Source organism: Microplitis mediator, chromosome 7 (genome assembly GCF_029852145.1).
Source record: "Microplitis mediator isolate UGA2020A chromosome 7, iyMicMedi2.1, whole genome shotgun sequence".
In the NCBI taxonomy this organism is placed as follows: domain Eukaryota; kingdom Metazoa; phylum Arthropoda; class Insecta; order Hymenoptera; family Braconidae; genus Microplitis; species Microplitis mediator.
The window spans coordinates 6,319,626-6,339,615 of record NC_079975.1 but is presented as its reverse complement, the minus strand read 5'-3'; the positions used below and the strand labels follow the sequence as shown (position 1 = coordinate 6,339,615).

Genomic DNA, 19,990 nt, shown 5'->3' with positions numbered 1-19,990 from the left:
GTATTTTTTTTTTCTTCAAATTTAATTGTTCAAAAATAAATCCAAAAATTTTTAATTGTCTACTAACTTCAAGATCGTAATAAATTTTATGAGTGTAGATGAGTGTGAATGTAACAGACATCAGACAAATTTAAAATTATAAATCAATAGAGTAATGAATTAAAAAAATAGTATTTATAAAAAATGCTTATTAATTTCAAAATTTTTTAAATGCGCATTTTTTTCAATATTATTTTATTAATTATTTACTCTATTTATCAATAATTTTAAATTTGTCTGACGTCTGCTACATTCATACTCATGAGTGTAGCTGATAATTTGAAATTTAAAAAATTTTTAAATAAACGAATCAAATATAAATCAAAGAAAAGTAAAAAAATGCACACTTACAGAATTTGAAAATCAGTATGTGCATTTTATTTATTTTTATATTTTCAATCTTTTAATTCGTTTATTTGTAATTTAAAATTTTTCTCATACCTGCTACACTCACTCACATAAATTTTTCAAATAATTTCATCTAAAATTCAAATAAAAATTTAAAAGTAAACTATTACCGGGATTTAAAAGGAAACATTTAAAAATTTAAAAGCCAACTATCGCTGGGATATTAAATATTTAAAACTTTAATTCCTAGATGTCAGCACATTCTGCCGTCACCTTCAGTCGACACAAAATTCATTGTTTAGAATGGAGTGGACGTTCGGTTGAGTTTAGGTTAGCAAAGTCTGTATCACAAAGAAAAAAAAGGCAAAATGGTGTGTCACAGAAAACAGTCGTAATACTGGAAACAAACAAATGTTTAAATTTTTAGTGATTAAATTAATCAAAAACTTTTGTCAATATGTGAGTAATAGTACTCGTATTATTTTTAAATTTAAATAAGTACGTGTCGTTCGTGGAAAATAAAGAAAATCAACATCGAAGGTAAGCCTATTTGCTTTGTTTATTAAAATCAGCTGTATTGCCAAACACTACAGTCATCATTTCATACATTTTTTTCCCAAACTTTCTTTGTTGTTTAAATAATATCATTATACATAATCAAATTACCCCGTTTTTAATAATTTTTCATATATTTATTACTCATAATAAATATATAGTTTAGTTTATTATTTTAAGTAAATGCGTTACCACTAACACTAAATAATTATTTGAAATTTTATCCTCATCCTTATTTATAACGGAGTAGTATATATATATATATTTATATATATATGATTACACACACATGTATGTATATAAGTCAAGGTAGATTGCGAGAATAGAATACTACTTTTATATACAGAGAATATCACGTGTAGTATCAAATGTTTATTTATATTTTTTTGTTATATTTTTTAAATCCGACTAAAAAATTTTGTTATTTAATTAAAATTATCAGCATAAATTACCCTAGGATAATTAATCATTTCTCAGCTCATTCAACATTGTCCGCGTTGTCATCTCGACCTCACAAATGACCTGCATTTTATTTGTTTGGAGTGCAAGTGTTGACTGGTAGGTATTTAAATTGAATGATGAAATGAAAGAATGAAACGTGACACTATTATTACCTGCGTGGAGCCAAATCACAGAGTAAGAACGGTAAGGCTCCAATTTTTAAAATTACGCTACCCTTTTTAGCCATTTCTTTATTTAATAATACGAGTTTATTATTTTTATGAATGTACTAAAAGTATTGGTTTTGTATTTGATTTAATATATAGAGAATAAATATTAGTGCTCGGATTTTATTTTATTTTGTTGGTTTTTCAAAAACGGTTTGGTATTTTTTAATTTTTGCTAGAGTAGACGGACGGAGCTTTTCTTATTGCACTTAACTGGGGAATGAAAACTTTGTCGACGTTATTGTCGTAAATAAATGGAAATTTGAAACAAAAAATCTGAAAACCGCCTGACCCTGCGGGCCAGCCCCAGAACTTCTCGCTGTTTTCGAGCTCAGGGAGCTCGGAAACATTATTACTTGTAAATTTTTGAACTCTTCGAGCTCTAAAATTTGTTAGGCCGGTAAAACATACCTTCACTGAAAAATTATAATTTTTGTCCGACGATATCTTTGGATGGAATGAACCGATTTGAACGTTCTTGGTGGCAATCAAAAGGGCTCAACAAGACTTCAAACTGAAAACATTTTGAGGCGAATCGGGCAAGTGGTTTATAAGTTATACGCAAAAAACCAAAAACAAAATCGATTTTGAATTTTTATTCTTCGTATAACTCGTAAACTACATGACCGATCTACCCCAAAATCTAATCAATTCTGAGTTTTGGTGAGCCCTGTCGATTGCTACCAAGTACTTTCAAATCGGTTGATTTGTTCCAAAGATATCGTCGGACAAAAAAAGTTTACATACACAGACACATACACACGGACGTCCATCCGGGAATAGTCAGAATAGCTTCCTAGGACCTCAAAACGTCGACGTCTGATGAAAACTCGATTTTCGAGAATCGGACCGAAACCAATAACTTCCCTTTGTTTGAAAATTTACAATTTTCTTAGCGGGAAGTTAAAAAAAGTTGAGACAAATAGATTACAATTTAACGCTTCGTTCTTTACTTTTTATTACATATCCCGTTTTTACTACAAAAATCGATCTTGAAAAAAATTTATGAAAGTCCTTTGAATAAAGAAATTATTTATTTTCTCTTAGGTCAATAAATTTGACGAACCGAACGTTAGACATGAAATGAACACGGAGAAAAATGTTGGTTCGAAACCTGACAATTTTTATTATACTGCCGACCAAAGTTAAAACAGGAAGTGAAGCATCCAAAAAAATGATTATGCTCTTATAAAAAATTATTATATCGCATCGTAATTGTTATAATGTATGAAAGTAATTGTTATTAAAGCTTATCGATGAGTTTTTCGCGCGTAGTAAGGATTGTGATATAGCATAATAATTTTTCGTATAAGCATAATAATTTTTTGGATGCTTCACGTCCTGTTTGAAGTTTGGTCGACAGAAAAACAATTTTTTTCCGGATATTTATATATAAATAATTCAATGTAAACTATTTGAATTGTCTTGAAAAACTGGTTATAAATAATAAGTATAAAAAAAATTGTTTAGTCCCAAATTATTTGTTACCGAAATATGAACAGATGATGGCTGCCTGGCCTTGTAAAGGAATTTATATAAATAAATGTGTTTATATTTATATGTATGTTTAGAAACAAGATTACTCTCTTAAAATGAATCAGTGAAAAGTCCTGCAAATCAGTGAATATTCACTGCGAATCAGTCCCAAATATATCACTGATTGGATTATTTTTAACTGATTCATTTTAAGAGAGTACACAGTTCGTTATTTGAACATCTATTTAGCAAGTTCAAATTCGCTTCATATATAAAAGAAATATTTTCTAAATTTTCTGGAAAATGAATCATTAAATTCATTTATGCGATGATTAGTATTCGGTTTTCAAAAGTCAGATAGATTTATTATTTATTGATTTGAAGTATCATTTTTTTTTTAAATTGAAAACAATGATACGTAATCTGGGAATCATACAATGCTGATTTTTGAACTATATATTTTTCCAGACAATGTTTATTGTTAACTACGCTAAAGTTTATTGCGTAACTTTTAAATAGAAAAAAAATATAAAATGTTTCTGCTAAAGTCTAAAGATCTTGTTTGTCAGTCGTTTTGAATTTGTTCATAATAAAATTCACACTATCGTTATTATTAATATGAAATTTTTATAATTTATTAAATTAATTATAAAATTAATGTTGTGTTATATTTTTTTCTCACTTCATAAAGAGTAATAAAATAAGTACAATTTTCCAGAGGAAATTATCGCTAGAAAACAGTAACAAATATTTTTAAGTAATTGCACTATATCAAATATCAGTACATAGAGAAAATTTCAACATAAATATTGTCAAATTTTTTATTATAAAGTTTACTCTCAATCGAGTACTTGTGGGCCATGATGACTTTTTATTCTTGATTTACGTCATGTTATTTTTTCAATGATTAAAAATAAGTCAGATGAATGTTTACTCACAATGACAAATAAAAATTACCCCTAGTATTTGTCAAAGTAAACACTCTGTTTAATTCAAGTTTTATTCGCGAGGTTTTTTATCCGTTGTTGATTTCAAATCACTTGCGTTGCTATAGAGACCACTGGAGTAGAAAAGGAAAGAGAGACAGACTTTCTTTCTCAAGCATAAGTTTGTGTGGGATGGGTGGCATTGAGATAGAAGTCAATTGGAAAGGATTGTTATCACGTATATTCGGTTTATCTAGATATCCCGCTTACTCGAAGTTTGATTGCATACAAACCCGATTAAAAATGATTTTTTTTAGATCGATCTTATTTGGACAGGATTATTTTTAATTTTGCTGACATAAAGATATAACTTATAGGGATGTGTAAATCGTGTTCGAATCGAATCGAATGATTCGTTAATTTTCGAATCATCCGTAAGTTTTCGAATTATTCGTAACTTTTCAAATTATTCGTACAATTTTCGAATTATTCAATTCGAATCGAGAAAATTCTAATCAGCTTTCAAATATTTTTTATTTAAAGAGCTTAGTTATTTTTTGGTAACCAAAAGTAATTATTTTATAGATTTGTGGCTGAACTCTATTACTTCTGACAAAAATTTGATTTATTGGAAAAAATATTAAAATTTTAAGTCATTTAAAAGAAAATTTTTATGTATCTGAAGATCGGAACGTTTTTCGCACAACGAAAATGAAAAATTTGTATAATTTACTGCTTAAGGGGTAGTTGGGGGTGGCCTGCAATTTTTGACTGAGATACTAGCGCATGTACGAAACATTTCAAAACTCTATTAGATCCAGTAGATTTCTTACTTTTCATTTTGTTTTTTGATTTTCGTTTCACGAAAAAACGTTCCGATCTTCAGGTACATAAATTTTTATATTAATGGTAAATTTTTTAATTATTCGATTCGATATTCAAATTGAATATGCAGTTCGATTCAATTCGATACGAATAATTCGTAAATTTGAACTATTGGCACATCCCCAATAATTTAACTTAACAGCTTCAAATCTTTCGACAAATTAAATTCTATTAATTCAAAATTTCCGTTAATTTTGAGTTTTCATTCTACGTAAAAATATAACGTAGTCAATTTTGAAAACAAAATCAATACTTTTCATTGCTTTACTTAAAAAACATTACATATAATTTCCACAAATTTACTGAAGTGGTTCAATAAAATTGTTATTTCATTTTTTGCATGAAATTTATTTATCTTTTAAACTTTATAGCACTTGTTTAAATACTTTGGATGCGCAGAAGCAAAATAAAAACAAATATTTTTATTTTCAACAGTTAGTATTTAGTTTTTATCTGAATTAACGCTTATAAAAAATAATAATAAAACGTAATCTTTCAAATTAAAGATGTAGTATTGAAAAAAATAATTTTTTTTTCTTTTATTGAACAGTGGTTTCAAAAAAATAAAACTTTTAGTTTATATACGTATGAATGTGTGTATGTATGCATGCATTATCGCAATCGCAATCATTTCACAATTACGATAATCATTTTTCATTGTCATGTTTAATAAGTAAATTTAAGTTATCAAATTTTTTTTATAAAAGTCTTAGAATTTGAGAAGAAATATATTTATATTAACTATTTATATAAAGAACTATTAAATTTTCTAAACTACTAATCGTATTAAATTACAATTTTGAAGTATAAAAAACAAAAATTAATTTTCCTCATTACTTTGGTCAGACCCTTGAGTTTTCCCGGGTCGAAAATAAAACTTGATTTTCGAAATTTGCAGCCGTTTTTCACAAGACCAACTCGACTTTTTTTTACGGATATATATGAAATGCATCGAGTTTTCGCCTAGGTTTTGACTTAACTGGCTTTCTTAGTCACGATTTAAGATGAAAAAGTTGAAATCAAGTCGAAATTGACTTGATGTAGACTTATTCGACTTAAATTATAAGGCGAAAAAATTAAAACTAAGGTGAAATAATTTTTATATATATGAAGGCGAAAGTAAGACGAATAAATAACTTTTTTTCGACTTGGTTTAGCAAGTCAAAACTAAGACCAAAAAGTACAAATAAGTGGAAATAAGTTCAAAGAGTTAAAAAAAAATTAATTTAAGTCGAAAAAGTCGAGATCTTATCGAAAAATCGTCGGCAAATCGATAACTTCAAAAGAAACTAAGGCGAAGCGAGCCTGAATCAAGTTTTATTTTTGACCCGGGTTATCTCATAAAAACTAGCTTTAGAAATTTTTATTATGTAGCATAAAATATTTTGCTTTATTACTTTCAATTATTTTTTTTTTTCAATGCATGCAATTTAAATTAAACAAATAAAATATTAATTTTTCAAAACTGAAGATACTAATTACGCAAAAGTAAAACTTAGTAATTTTTTTAAAGAGGTATCTTTTGTGGAAAAAAAAAAAAGTAGTAAATTGACTGCGGTGCATTTCGATGTCACAGTTTTCATTGAAAACTGATTGAATTCCATTGACGAGAAAATTTCCAATTGAGTTTAAATAAAAAATTATTATTTTTAATCAGATTCAATAGGAGATTTGAATCAGTCTGGTTTCTACTCGCAATTTTTGTTTGACTTTTAAAAATTTCAACTGGAAATAGCAATGACTATAAAAAAATAAGTAATTAATAATAATTTTTGTCAAAAATAGGCGAATTTTTACGTTTGCGTAATGACAGTACAGCCGAACTCCATTAACTCGGACAGTTAGTCTACGGAGGAACGGGAATTTTCGAGTTAACGGATGCCCCTTCTCTCTTAAAAAGTAAACTACACGCATGCGCTCTTACATAAACATTAATGGTGCATAGATAAATATACAGAACATACAAATGTATATCATCGGGTGGGAGACAGCGTAGCTCGTAGTGGGGGTAACGATTGAGGAGAAGTTCCGAGTTAATGGAGTTCGACTGTAAACAGAATAATTATTTTATGTAGCATGAATCCTATTCACTCTACAGTTATGTAGCTTTTTATTTATGTGCAATAATAATTGATGTAAAGAAAGAAAATCCTAATTATTTTTAGATGACCACAGTACTTGATGGCAGCTACCAACAGCTCGATCCTTACTCTGCGGAAAATGGAGATGGCGAAGGAGATGATCCTGACGAAACACCACATGAATCCGGTGTTATGATTCATGTGGTTCCGGAAGGTGGAAAATCGCGATGGAACCATATAGAAGATTTAGATTCATTTTTTACTAGGATGTACCATTATCATCAAAAACATGGTTTTGCTTGTATGATGTTACAAGAAATTTTAGAACTTGGTCAATTTATTTTTGTCGTCGGATTTTCAACTTTTCTGTTTCATTGTATAGATTATTCAGTACTATTTAAGTAAGTGAAATTTTTTATTAAAAATTTTAAATTTACTTACACAATGAAACCAAAAAAAATATTAAAAACGGTTGATCCTTGGGCTCTTCGAGTTCAAAAACGGTTGGATTGAAACAAACTTATGTTGCTAAGGAAAAGTAATTTTTGTCCAACGGTATCTTTGGATCAAATCGACCGATTTGCACGTTCGCTGCGGTAATTGAAAGATCTTGTTGAGACTTAGATTTGATCAAACTTAGAAATAAATCGGCCGAGCGATTTACGAGTTATGCAACAAAAACTTGAGAAAAAGTGTTTTGTAATTTTTATTTTCCATTTAATTTGTAAACTACTCAATCGATCGACTTCAAAAGCTAATCAGTTTTAAATCTTGGTTTTAAAAAAAGTTTACACACACGGACGAACGTTCATCCTAAAATAGTCAGAATAGATTCCTACGCTGTGAAAAATTCACAAAAAATTTTACTATGGATGCATAGTAACACCGGACTATAAGAAAACTGATTCAAAATTTAAAAGTGTCCGGTGTTACTATGCGCCGATAGTAAAATTTGTTGGGAATTTTTCACAGTGTAGAACCTCAAAACGTCGAGATCTGATAAAAACACGATTTTCAAAAATCGAACCGAAACCATTAACTTTCCTTTTATTAAAAATTTACAATTTTCATAGCGGGAATTTAAACAATTAAAGTATTAATTGAAAAATAGACAATTTCACCGAAATGTAGATTAAAAAAAAATTACTTACAGTTGTTATCAATAAGAAATTAAATGAAATTTACTCAATAATAGCCTAAAAAATTTGAAAATTCAAATCATAAAATTGACATAAAAATTTTACTGAAATTTATTTTCCAAATTTTGTTCAACTCCCAATTGATATCAACTGTAAGTAACTTTTTTAGAAATCTGTGTCTCGAAATTGTCCTTTTTTTAATTAATGCTTTAATTTTTTTAATTAATCGATAAAATATTAATACGTTTAGACAATTGAGTCATTGAAAATTTTCATTGCGGTAAGTTAATAAAAAGAAAATATATTAAGAAAAATTTTGTATTACAGGAATAAAGTAATAGATAATTCTTCGCACAAAACATCAATGAGTGATGCAATATTATCGTCTAATGAAATTTTATCGTCCATGGGATTAATAACGTGGATATGTATTTTAATAGCTGCAATATTTTGGATACTACGTGCTGTGAAAGTTTTGTATCATTTAACACAATTTTGGGATATTAAAATGTTTTTTAACATTGCATTAAAAATAGATGACAATGATCTTGATAATTTAACCTGGCATGAAGTTCAAAAACGCATCAGAGAGGTACAGAAAGATCAAGAAATGTGTATTCATAAACGAGAATTGACTGAATTAGATATTTATCATAGAATATTGAGATTTAAAAATTATATGGTAGCTATGATTAACAAATCACTTCTACCAGTTAGACTTAAGGCTCCATTTATTGGTGAATTTATTTTTATGACACGAGGATTAAAATACAATATGGAGTTGTTACTATTTTGTTAGTAAAGAACATTTTACAATTTTTTTATTTAATTTGTTTAATGCAATAATAATAATAATTGAAATGAATTATTTATACAGGGGGACCATGGTCACCTTTCGAAAATAATTGGCATCTTAAAGAAGATTATAAAAAATTAAATAAGAGACAAGAACTTGCAAGGATGTTGTCCAAACAAATAGTGTGGGTTGGAATTGCTAATTTTATGTTATGTCCTCTTATATTACTATGGCAAATTTTATACTCATTTTTTAACTATGCTGAGGTAATGAAAAATTATGTTAAAAATATAGTTTACGTAAATGCTCAGTAGGGTTTTTTTTTTTTTTGTTTTTTTGTTTAAAAATTTCTTTGAGACGTCAGAAAATTTTCTGTGCAAAAGAAAAAATTATGATCCTAGTTCCAGAGATGGCTCAAAATAGGGTTTCTTTGCCCGTATGATTAACACGAGAAATAATTTTTTTAAAAATATTAATTCATGAATGAACCCTCCTTCGAACCAGATCTATAATTGACACAAATATGAGTGTGGATGAAAGTGACAAGTGGGGATTTTTTAAATTTTTGAATAAATAAATAAAATGTATATACACTAGGGTACTTTTTCTTTTAGCTTATATGCAAATTTTATTGTAGATGACAAGAAAAAAATTTCCTGAAAATTTGAGCCCTTAATTTTAATTTCAAGAACTTGCGCCTCGAAATCTGGAAATGCATTTATGTCACTTAGAGCAGTTTTTCAGAGAACTTCGTCCTACAAAACGAGCCCAAAAACGAGTCGATTGCTCAACAATTGCCTGAGTAGGATGTTTTTAAAAAATGTGACATCGTTTCCATGATTTTTAAATGGGAAAACTTTAAAACTAGATCGCGACCTCTTAAAATTAAAATTAAGGGCTCAAATTTTCAAGAAAATTTTTTTCTGATTTTTTACTATCTGCAATTTTTTTTTCCTCAGATGTAACTGAGTATAATCCGGTATAGTAGTCAGTACTATCTTGTTCTTTCCGTGCAGAATAAAAATATAAAAATGCGCCTTTAGATCAATGAAAAATCAGTACGCGCATTTTTACAAATTTAATTATTTTAATAAATTTGTTTATTTATTTAACATTTATAAAACGTCTCGTCTGCTACATTCACACTCATAATTTTTTTTCTCAAAAAAACTTTTATCTGCATAAGCAAAAAAAAAAATTTTTTTCTAAAACATCTTGACATTTATTGTTATTCAGATAATTAAAAGAGAACCAGGGACGCTGGGAACGCGAATGTGGTCTCTGTATGGTCGTCTTTATTTACGACACTTTAATGAACTAGACCATGAATTAAACGCACGTCTGAATCGTGCTTATCGTCCAGCATCCAAGTACATGAGTATTTTTACATCACCTGTTATGACAGTAATAGCTAAAAATATCGCCTTTATTTGCGGAAGTATTCTTGCAGTTTTATTAATTCTCACAGTATACGACGAGGACGTTTTAACAATAGAACACATGCTTACAACAATGACTATTCTCGGAGCGATGGTAGCTGGAGCCCGTGCGTTTATTCCAGATGAAAATCTTGTCTGGTGTCCAGAAACGCTTCTTACGGCTGTTTTAGCGCACACGCATTATCGGCCAGACAGCTGGAAAGGTCATGCTCATACGCAAACAACGCGAGCACAAGTCGCCCAATTATTTCAATACCGAGCTGTTCATTTATTAGAAGAATTATTGTCGCCACTCCTCACGCCATTTATTTTATGTTTCTATATGCGACAACGTTCTCTTGACATCGTTGACTTCTACCGTAATTTTACTATTGAAGTTACTGGGGTCGGTGACGTGTGCAGTTTTGCGCAGATGGATGTGAGGAAACACGGGCATCCTATGTGGCAAACTCTTCCTGTTACTCCTGAAGAGGATCGTACTGATGGCTATAATAATTATGCTGGAGAGCGAAATACTCTTCAGATTCCAATTTCTAATCAATATACTCAAGCTGAGGATGGGAAAACAGAGTTGTCATTGATACACTTTACGCTAACAAATCCCGAGTGGAAACCACCGAGTCATGCGGAAACATTTGTCACAGCCTTACGAGAGAGAGCTAAGAAAGAAGTTGACATTGTACCGGGTGACATAAATCCACTGATGGCTAGTCTTAATAGTCTTTCCAGTCTTGGACCAGGAGTAAGTTATAAATTTATTGTTTTATAAGCGGGAAATTTAAATTTAATTTCATATTTTATTAATGATACTGAAGTTAGCCGACGTTTCAACAACTTTTGGATTTTTTCAAAATGATAAATTATAAAAAAAATTAATGTCTAAAAAATTACACCTACAGTTTATTTGATTCTCTAAATGTGCATTTTTTTTTTTAATTTTTTGCAATTAAATTGTCAAAAAAAAAATTCAAAAATTGTTAACTACCTGCTAACTTCAGGATCATGTTTTATTAAGTAAACACATAATTTTTTTTTTTAGTAATAATTAGTTAATTTGTATTAAAAAATTGGATAGTTAAGTCTTAGAAGTTTAGACGGGGTTGGGTGACAGAATTAAATCATTAGTTTTTTTGACGTTTCGTCAATTATATTTTGACTTCATCAGCAAAACTATAAATTGACAATTAAACAATTAAAAAAATATTTTAGATTAGTGGCTTTCAGTACACATGTAAAAAAAATTCGTTGCAAAAAGATTCAAAAAATTCGATATGTGAAACTTGTAAATTTGAGACAGATAATAACTTTGAATGAAACTTTTTTTGAACTCTTGTAATTTTGATAAAAAAAAAAGTTTACCGAGGACTTTATATGACATTTTACCCTCGTTCCAAAAAAGTTCCCATTAAAAACCGATAGTTCCATAAGAATCAAAAAACGTTCATAAAAAGTTCCAAATTAGAGGTTTTTAACTTTTTTGGAACGAGGGTAAAATATAGTAAAAATATGTTTTAAAAACGTTCTTTTTTTACTCAAAATTCGCTTACAAAACTTTTTTTGAACTTTTGTAATTTTGATAGTAAAAAAAAAGTTTATTTAGAACTTTATATGAGCGAATTTTGAGTAAAAAGAGAACTTTTTAAAATGTATTTTTACTACATTTTACCCTCGTTCCAAAAAAAGAAAACCTATAATTTTGAATTTTCAGTGAACGTTTTTTGATTCTTACGGAACTATCCGTTTTTAATTGGAACTTTATTGGAACGCGGGTAAAATGTCATATGAATTCTTAGGTAAACTTTTTCTTTTACCATCAAAATTACAAAAGCTCAAAAAAGTTCTACTCAAAGTTCTAATCTGTCTCAAATTTACAAGTTCTACATGTCGAATTTTTTTCACATGGGTACTGAAAGCCTCTAATTTGAAATTTTTTTTTAATTGTATACTTGCTAATCTATAGTTTTGCTGATGAAGTCAAAATATAATTGACGAAACGTCAAAATAACTAATGGTTTAACTCCGTCACCCCTCGTCCAAATTCCCAAGATTTATAATTATCTGTTATTAAATATCATGGACACGATTCAACAAAACTAAAAATTATTTTTTGTTGCAGTATAACGATATCGTGGCCAACATAATTTGTAATACAGTAGTCAATCACGTCAGCGTTCCAAGTATGAGTAACGTATTTGGAAACCAATCAGCAGCGACAACGTCAGTCGGTGCTGATGCGTCCAACAATCGTTCCGATTGCTTATCGAGCTTTGTCAGGAAAGGCATGACTAAAGCTGAGGGCTTACTGCATAATGAACGAGGTCTGCTCTACGGTTTGCAGCAAGGAATATCTAATCAATCTCTTGGCGCTTCCGTGTTTGGATCCGGCCAAGAGTTAACACCTGATTTCTCAGTCCCGATAGAATTCACTGCAGCTGATATGTCCCTATCCACTTTGTACCTGCATGAGCTTCATCATAAACAAGTAAGTTTTATGCGAGTAAAATAATACTTTAACTTTCTTGTCATATTTGAATAATTTATTTGTTTTATTAAATATATTTACGAGTTATCATTTAATTATAGATAAGAAGAAGAGGTTACCAAGAAATGGCCACTAGAAGTATATGGCAACGGAGTCCAGTTCAAGAATTGTCTACTTTGTCAGAAGTAAGACAAGAAAGAGCCCCATTATTAAAACATCAAGATTCTTCGATACGATCAACACGAGACTCTTAGTATCATTAAATAAATTAACTATCGACTAGATTATTGGTGCAATCGTAATCATTTTAAATTAATAAAATATTTTTATTGACAAAAATTTAAGTTTACTAATTAATTTATTATTGTACAGTAAAATTTAACGATATTTTATTGAATATATTTGCTTACACACACCTACACACTCGGATATTGTCTTTAAAATTGTCAGAATTTAATCTTAGGACCTCAAAACCTTGACATCTGATGAAAATTTTTAAAATAAAAACTCCTATTTTTTTTATATTTAAAGTTTTCTTTGCAGTAAGTAAAATAATTACTCTGAAATAATGTATTATATATAATAATATATATCGCGTTATTAATTCCGAAAGGACTTGTATTTTTGTTTGTTCTTTTGGCTTTAGTGAACTTCCTAGAGCCAAAGGGGCGCAAAGTTTTTTTTATTACAAGTCGTTTTAAAGACAAATTTCGACACTCAAAATTTTTTTTCATTATTAGCTTTAAAATAAATCTACCAAACAATTTTTTTTTCAACAAACCAATTACCAAAAAAAAATCTGTCTATCGGTTGACCCTGCGGGCCCGAAACTTCCCGCTGTTTTCGAGCTCAAGGAGCTCGAAAACATTGTTGTGAGTACAAAGGAAATGTAGACCACCACTCGGTGTTGAAAAAAAAAAAAATTTAATTGTCGCCAGTTAAATTCTCTGGAAATCCCAGAGGAAATGTCGACCCAGCACTCGGTGTTGTAAAAAAAAAAAATCGGTCTGTCAGTTGACCCTGCGGGCCAGCCCCAAAACTTCCCGCTGTTTCCGAGCTCAAGAACCTCGAAAACATTATTGTGAATACATTTTCGAGCTCTTCGAGCTCGAAAATACGTTTGTATGCTGTTGTTTTCGAAAAAAAAACGTTTTTTACCATTTTCTCTCCAACGATATCTCTCAAACGAATAAACCGATTGAGACGGTTGAGGTGGCAATCGACGCGTTTTATCAAGTTCTAAAGCTGATCAAATTTTGGAATTGATTTATCGAGTCGATTTTGAGATATTTCAAAAAAACTAAAAAAAAAAAAATTTTTTTAATTCTTTCGACAACGGTTTCTCTTGAACGAATGAAGCGATTTTGATGGTTGAGGCGGCATTCGACGCGGCTTATAAAACTCTAGAGCCCAGTTCATTTTGGAATCAATCCATCGAGCACATTAAAAGTTATCCAAAAAAAACATTTTTGAAAAAACTTTGTTTTTGGAATATCTCTGAACGAGCCGTACCGATCAAGCTCAATTTTCTTTCAGCTTCAAGGTATTGACAAGCCGCGTCGAGTGACACCTTAAAGTTCAAAATCGGTTCATCCGTTCAAAAGATACACGTACATACATACATACATACATACACTCGGACATCATCTTGAAATTAGTCAGAATAGCTTCCTAGGACCTCAAAACGTCTACATCTGATGGAAATTCGATTTTCGTGAATCGGACCGAAACCAATAACTTCCCGAATTTTTGAAAATTTACAATTTTCTTAGCGGGAAGTTAAAAAAAAACTCAGAGTATGCGCATGTGGAAAATTAAGAAAGCTCTAAGTGCAGTTTTTTAAATATTTTTTTTTATAGTTTATCGCTTTTAATAAAATTCAAAAATTATTAGACGTCGGCTAACTTCAGTATCATGTTTAAAAACTTGAGTGTGAATACAGCAGACATGAGACTATCTACATACGCGTTTTTAAATTTTTACTTTATTAAAATTTTATTTAATTATTCATGAGAGTGAATGGGTTTGACAATTGACATTTTTTTAATTTTTGAATGAATGAATAAAATGTAAATAGAATAAAAATTTGAAAATGCCTTTTCGAAAGGGTGCATTCGGAAATGCTCTAGCTCTAGCTCTAGCCAAGCGTTGCTATATAGCAAGAGCTAGAGCTAGAGCATTTCCACATGCACTCAATTATTCTTATTACTTGCGCGGTAAATTTAAATATTGGAAAAATAAATTATTAGAAATTGGAGAAAAATTAAAAATCTTACGTCAAAATAAAATGGCGGCAGAATATGATGAAAAAATATTTAAAAAATTAAAAAAAAAAAACACAAGTGTTTGAACAAACCTTGGTGGGGAAATAATATGCAGAAGGGTGTCCTAATACACTTGGAGATTTAATTTAAATTGCTCCAAGTGTATTGCAGCTAAAAAACGTCACTTAACTGCTATTTCCCACCAGACGATGCCAGATGATTTGGCTCAGGAACTTGGAAGTTAACAGCATCAGCAACTCGCAATACTTTACACTGGCACTGGACACTTAACACTTAACGAAACCACAGACACTTTGAACAATTTACATTTTACAAACACTGCACATTTTAATTAAACAATGACTATGAGCAAAAAATATTTTATCGATAATTACACGATGCCACTGCAATACTGTGTTTCAATTTAAACGTAAAGAACAAAGAAGGATCTGGACTACACTGCCATTGTCGATGATACTGACTGCCGCTATTGGACCGCTAGTTGATACAAAGCAATCGATTTTGCAACTATTCGATTGCCCCCACTCTAGCAAACATTTGAACGTTGAATGCAGCAGCGCCAACTTGGCGCGAAGTTTCATAATCAAAATTTAATAATTTTATTAAAATTTATACGTATCAATACTTATATTAATTAGACTAGAAAATTTTAAAGTATATTTTGTAATCTAATTAATATAATTATTGATACATATAAATTTTAATGAAATTATTAAATTTCGATTTTGAAATTTTGTACCAAGATGACGCTACTGCGCGTCGTTGTATTCAACGTTCAAATGTTTGCTAGAGTGGGGGCAATCAAAAAGTTGCAAAATTGATTGCTTTGTATCAACTGGCGGTCCAATAGCGGCAGTCAGTATCATCGACAATGGCAGTGTAGTCCAGATCCTTTTTTGTTCTTTACGTTTAAATTGAAACACAGTATTGTAGTGGCGTCGTGTAATTATCCATAATATTTATCGCTCATAGTCATTGTTTAATTAAAATGTGCAGTATTTGAAAAATTTAAATTGTGCAAAGTGTCTCTGGTGTCGTTAAGTGTCGAGTGTTCATTGCTAGTGTAAAGTGTTCAAATTGTTGAAGCTGATACCTTCCAAGTTCCTGAGCCAAATCATCTGGCATCGTCTGGTGGGAAATAGCAGTTGTGACGTTTTTTAGCTGCAATACACTTGGAGAAATTTAAATTAAATCTCCAAGTGTATTAGGACACCCTTCTGCATATTATTTCCCCACCAAGGTTTGTTCAAACACTTGCGTGTTTTTTTTTTAATTTTTTAAATATTTTTTCATCATATTCTGCCGCCATTTTATTTTGACACGATTTTTAATTTTTCTCCAATTTCTAAGAATTTATTTTCCCCATATTTAAATTTACCGCGCAAGTAATAAGAATAATTAATAAGGGTGCATTCCGCAATGCCCTACGCTACAGCTGCTCACAACGCATTTCGGAACGAACCCTATAGTTAATTTATTTATTTGAAATTTCAAAATTCTCACATATTTGCTACAATCACACTCACATTTATTCTCAAATTTAAACAATTGACAATTGTCAGCCACATTCACACTCATTTAAAAACAGTTTTCATCAAACGACACTGTCACCCAATCCGCGCACTTTTCTCTATCCTAAATTTTAATTGGCCACTAAAACTCTGAATCAACCAACCGCATTCCCGTTGCGTCAGCTGGAGCACCTGGAGTCACTCGCAATCTACCAGTACCGTCACCACCCTCTCCGTCCTTCCAAGTAAAATTCAAAAATTCAAATCATCAAAAAAAATCTCCCAGTTTTATAAAAATTCCACAACCCAAAACTGCTAAAAGTTTTTCAAAAAATGTCAGCAACAAACCAAAACCTAGACTTCAATTAAATTGAGCCAGCCCTGCAAGTTCCCAGTGCGCAGACTCCCAGCTGTGGGAGTTTTGTTTTACACCAGCGGCATTTGAATTAACATGAGTGGAAGTGAAACCGACAGTCTGTCTAAAAAGAGGTAGAAGTAACCCAGGAGCTCATGTCAGAGGAAGACAGCCAGTGAAGAACAGAATCCTGGGCGTGAGAAAGAGGTGGCAAGACATCAGAGCGCACACGAGCAGTCAGCGAGTGAGCGTCGTCGTCGTGAGCCAGCAGAAACACACATCGAGTGGTTGTGGCGCGGCCCCGGTGTGTACTCTACTGTGTGTGTGTCGCCACGGTGAGGATTTGTTAACAATAACAATACATTCATAATAAATAATATTTATTTATTATTTAAATATTTAAATATCAACAATAAATTTAAATATCAGCAATAACATTAATAATAAAAATAATAATAATAACTTTTGTTACCGTGGTAATATTGAAACAAATAATAATAATAATAATATATACATCATATATATATCTATATCTATATATTTGTGTGGGTGAAATAGTGTGCGTGGTCATATAGGGCCTTTTCAAAATGGCAGACAGGCGGCCCGCGGATGAAGCCGCGGCCACCGACCTGAGTGACGATAGTCGCGTGCTCCGTGAACGACACAAAAAACGCGTGGTAGAAAATAATAAAATAACGACGATCATGACGACGACAGTGATGACAAATTGTTCAAGTAGCAATAATATTAATAATAATAATAATAACTGTGGTGATGGTGGTGATTATTGTAGTAGTAGTAGTAGTAGTAGTAGTTGTGGTGATGCTGGTGATTCAGTGTCGGTTTTATTTGATGTAAATAATCATCGGTATCATCATCATCATCATTACAATAATTCACGATGTATTGTTGGTACAACGCAATGCAATAATAGTGATAATGATTGTGATTTTCATAATAATCATGATAATAATAATCAGAGTAATAAAAATTGTGAATTGATTAAAAAATTTGTTAGTAGTAAAAGTGATATGTATGAAAATAGTGATGAGGAAGAGGAAGATGATGATGATGAAGAGGATGATGATGATGATGATGAGCAGGAAGAGTATGATGATGATATTGTACGTAAGAATAATATCGATCGTGAAAAGATAAACAAGGCGGGGATTTTGAAAAAATTGTCTGGGAAACCAACACAAGGTGATAAATTAATGGAGGAACGTAAGAGAAATATGGTCTTGGATTTGGAGCGACGTGTGACTAATGAAAATTGTATGGAGGATATTGTGGTTTTGAGAGAATACGGAGCATCTGGTGATTGTAAAGCAGATGGCAATAGAGAGTCGAATTCGACATCTTCATTGACGATGGTGGTCGATGCTGCTGCGGCTGCTGTTGCAGTTTCAGCGATTCCTGAAACTGTTAAAGACTTGCATCAGCTAAAGCTTAATAATCAGAATCAGCAGCAACAGACGAAAAAATCGTTGCCGAGTGATATTGAGGTTGTTGCTAGGTTCGGCTCTTTTAAGGGACAGATCAGACCCGCTGAAGACACCCTTGTTGGACCCTGCGGCAAGAAGCGATGCGCCGATCGATACGACAGTTCTGAGAGCTCCGACAGGTGAGAGAGATAAAGATATTACGTTAATCTAGAGGCTAATCCTCTGTTTTTTTTTTGTTTTTAATCAACTTTTGCATGCTAGACACTCGTTCGTTATTTTATTTTTTATTGATGCTCTTCTATTTATTTATATATGAGTACTGCTACTTGATATCCACATAATATAAATTTTTACTCACTCCAAAAAAATTTTTTAGGGCAAGAAAAAATTTATTGCGCCAAGAAATCATTTTTCTGCGTATTGCCACTTTACATACGATACTGAAATTACCTGACGTCTAATAATCTTTTGATTTTTTTCAAAATGATAATTTTTAAAAATTGCACCTATAAATTTTTCAATTTTCTACATGTGCATTTTTGAGTTTTTTTTTTTTTTTGCAGTTGATTCGTTAGAAAAAAATCCGGAAATTTTTAATCGTCTGCTAACTTCAGGGTCATACTTAATGTCTACATAAAAAAAGGATTTCGTGTCGCAAAAAATTTTTGCCCGCTCCAAAAAAATTTTTACTTACCCTAAGAAATTTTTTTCATTATGAATTGAAAGGAAAATTTTTTTTTAGTCTTAATAGCAAATTAACTGCAGAGATAAAAAAATCGTCTCTTCCTTCTGTAAAAAAATGTTTTGTCTCGTGTCTTGTTTTTTTCTGTACTCCACTTTCTTTAAAAGACAATTTTGTTTTTTTTATTCATCGTTGAGGTTTTGAAAATGAATTTATTAAGTATAAGTAGATTAATTGTTTGCAAGATGTTTGACGACAGATCGTTTTGTTGTTGAGGTCGTTGCTCCGTAAGTGTAGGTCTAGTAGTTACGCGACGAATGGTACACGAATGCGTATGATATAGTGTATGGTTACACATAGGTACTTTGTCGCGTGTATGAGGAATACACGCTTGCGCTCCTCTGTACTGTTGGGATGATATGCTTGCACTTTATCGTCCGAGTTGTGTTACTACTCTGTGCACCAAAGGGAATAAGCAAAAAAGCGAGACAGATAAATATAGCGGAAAGCTAATGTATGTGATGGGATAAGGGGGTAAAGACGATGAGAGATGGTGAGATTCGAGTGATATATATGTATATCTAAGAGGCGAGGCTCAATACTTACACAACTACTACCATTGAGTTTAAATATAAGAGCCAATACTCAAAGTTTTTGAGGGTGACGAGAAGCATGGAAACGACTTTGTTAAATTTTCTACCGGTCTTCAAGTTTTTTTTTATTTTATTTTTTTTTCTTACATTTTTTATCTCGAGTACTTTTTTTTCTGACGGCGAAAAGCACTTAGTACTTGCAGGAAATCGATTTCTATTGAAAGTTAGTCGCCGAAAGATTTAATCATCACGATTCGGAATACATGAGTAACACTTGCTGTGAAT

General features: G+C 30.9%; 2 protein-coding genes across 3 annotated transcripts in view; both read left to right on the top strand.

Annotated features, from left to right (window-relative positions):
- Positions 1–680: 680 nt before the first annotated feature.
- LOC130671338 (autophagy-related protein 9A) lies at positions 681–13,173 on the top strand. 2 transcript variants are annotated; one of them, XM_057475166.1, is made up of 8 exons: positions 681–927; positions 1,420–1,587; positions 7,063–7,379; positions 8,445–8,911; positions 8,995–9,179; positions 10,150–11,094; positions 12,469–12,834; positions 12,936–13,173. In XM_057475166.1, exons 2-8 carry the CDS (start codon positions 1,534–1,536, stop codon positions 13,086–13,088), a joined length of 2,487 nt encoding a protein of 828 aa, XP_057331149.1. In that variant the 5' UTR covers positions 681–927; positions 1,420–1,533; the 3' UTR covers positions 13,089–13,173. The 2 variants fall into 2 exon arrangements, with proteins under 2 accessions (XP_057331149.1, XP_057331150.1); XM_057475167.1 differs by lacking the exon at positions 1,420–1,587 and having other exon boundaries at positions 682–927.
- A 4,049-nt stretch (positions 13,174–17,222) lies between these two features.
- Positions 17,223–19,990, top strand: part of LOC130672492 (1-phosphatidylinositol 3-phosphate 5-kinase) — a 101,690-nt gene continuing 98,922 nt past the window's right edge. The window contains exon 1 of the mRNA XM_057477104.1: positions 17,223–18,609. Within this exon, the coding sequence (XP_057333087.1) occupies positions 17,573–18,609 (1,037 nt within the window). The 5' untranslated portion in view covers positions 17,223–17,572. The remainder of the gene's footprint in view (positions 18,610–19,990) is intronic.

What these genes read in the sequence shown, in the direction of transcription:
- LOC130671338 (XM_057475166.1), top strand. Translation starts at nt 1,534, where the DNA reads ATGAAACGTGACACTATTATTACCTGCGTGGAGCCAAATCACAGAGTA. An exon ending in CATTTTTTAACTATGCTGAG is followed by an intron (nt 9,180 to 10,149) that starts GTAATGAAAAAT and finishes ATTGTTATTCAG; the next exon opens with ATAATTAAAAGAGAACCAGG. An exon ending in TTTCCAGTCTTGGACCAGGA is followed by an intron (nt 11,095 to 12,468) that starts GTAAGTTATAAA and finishes TTTTTGTTGCAG; the next exon opens with TATAACGATATCGTGGCCAA.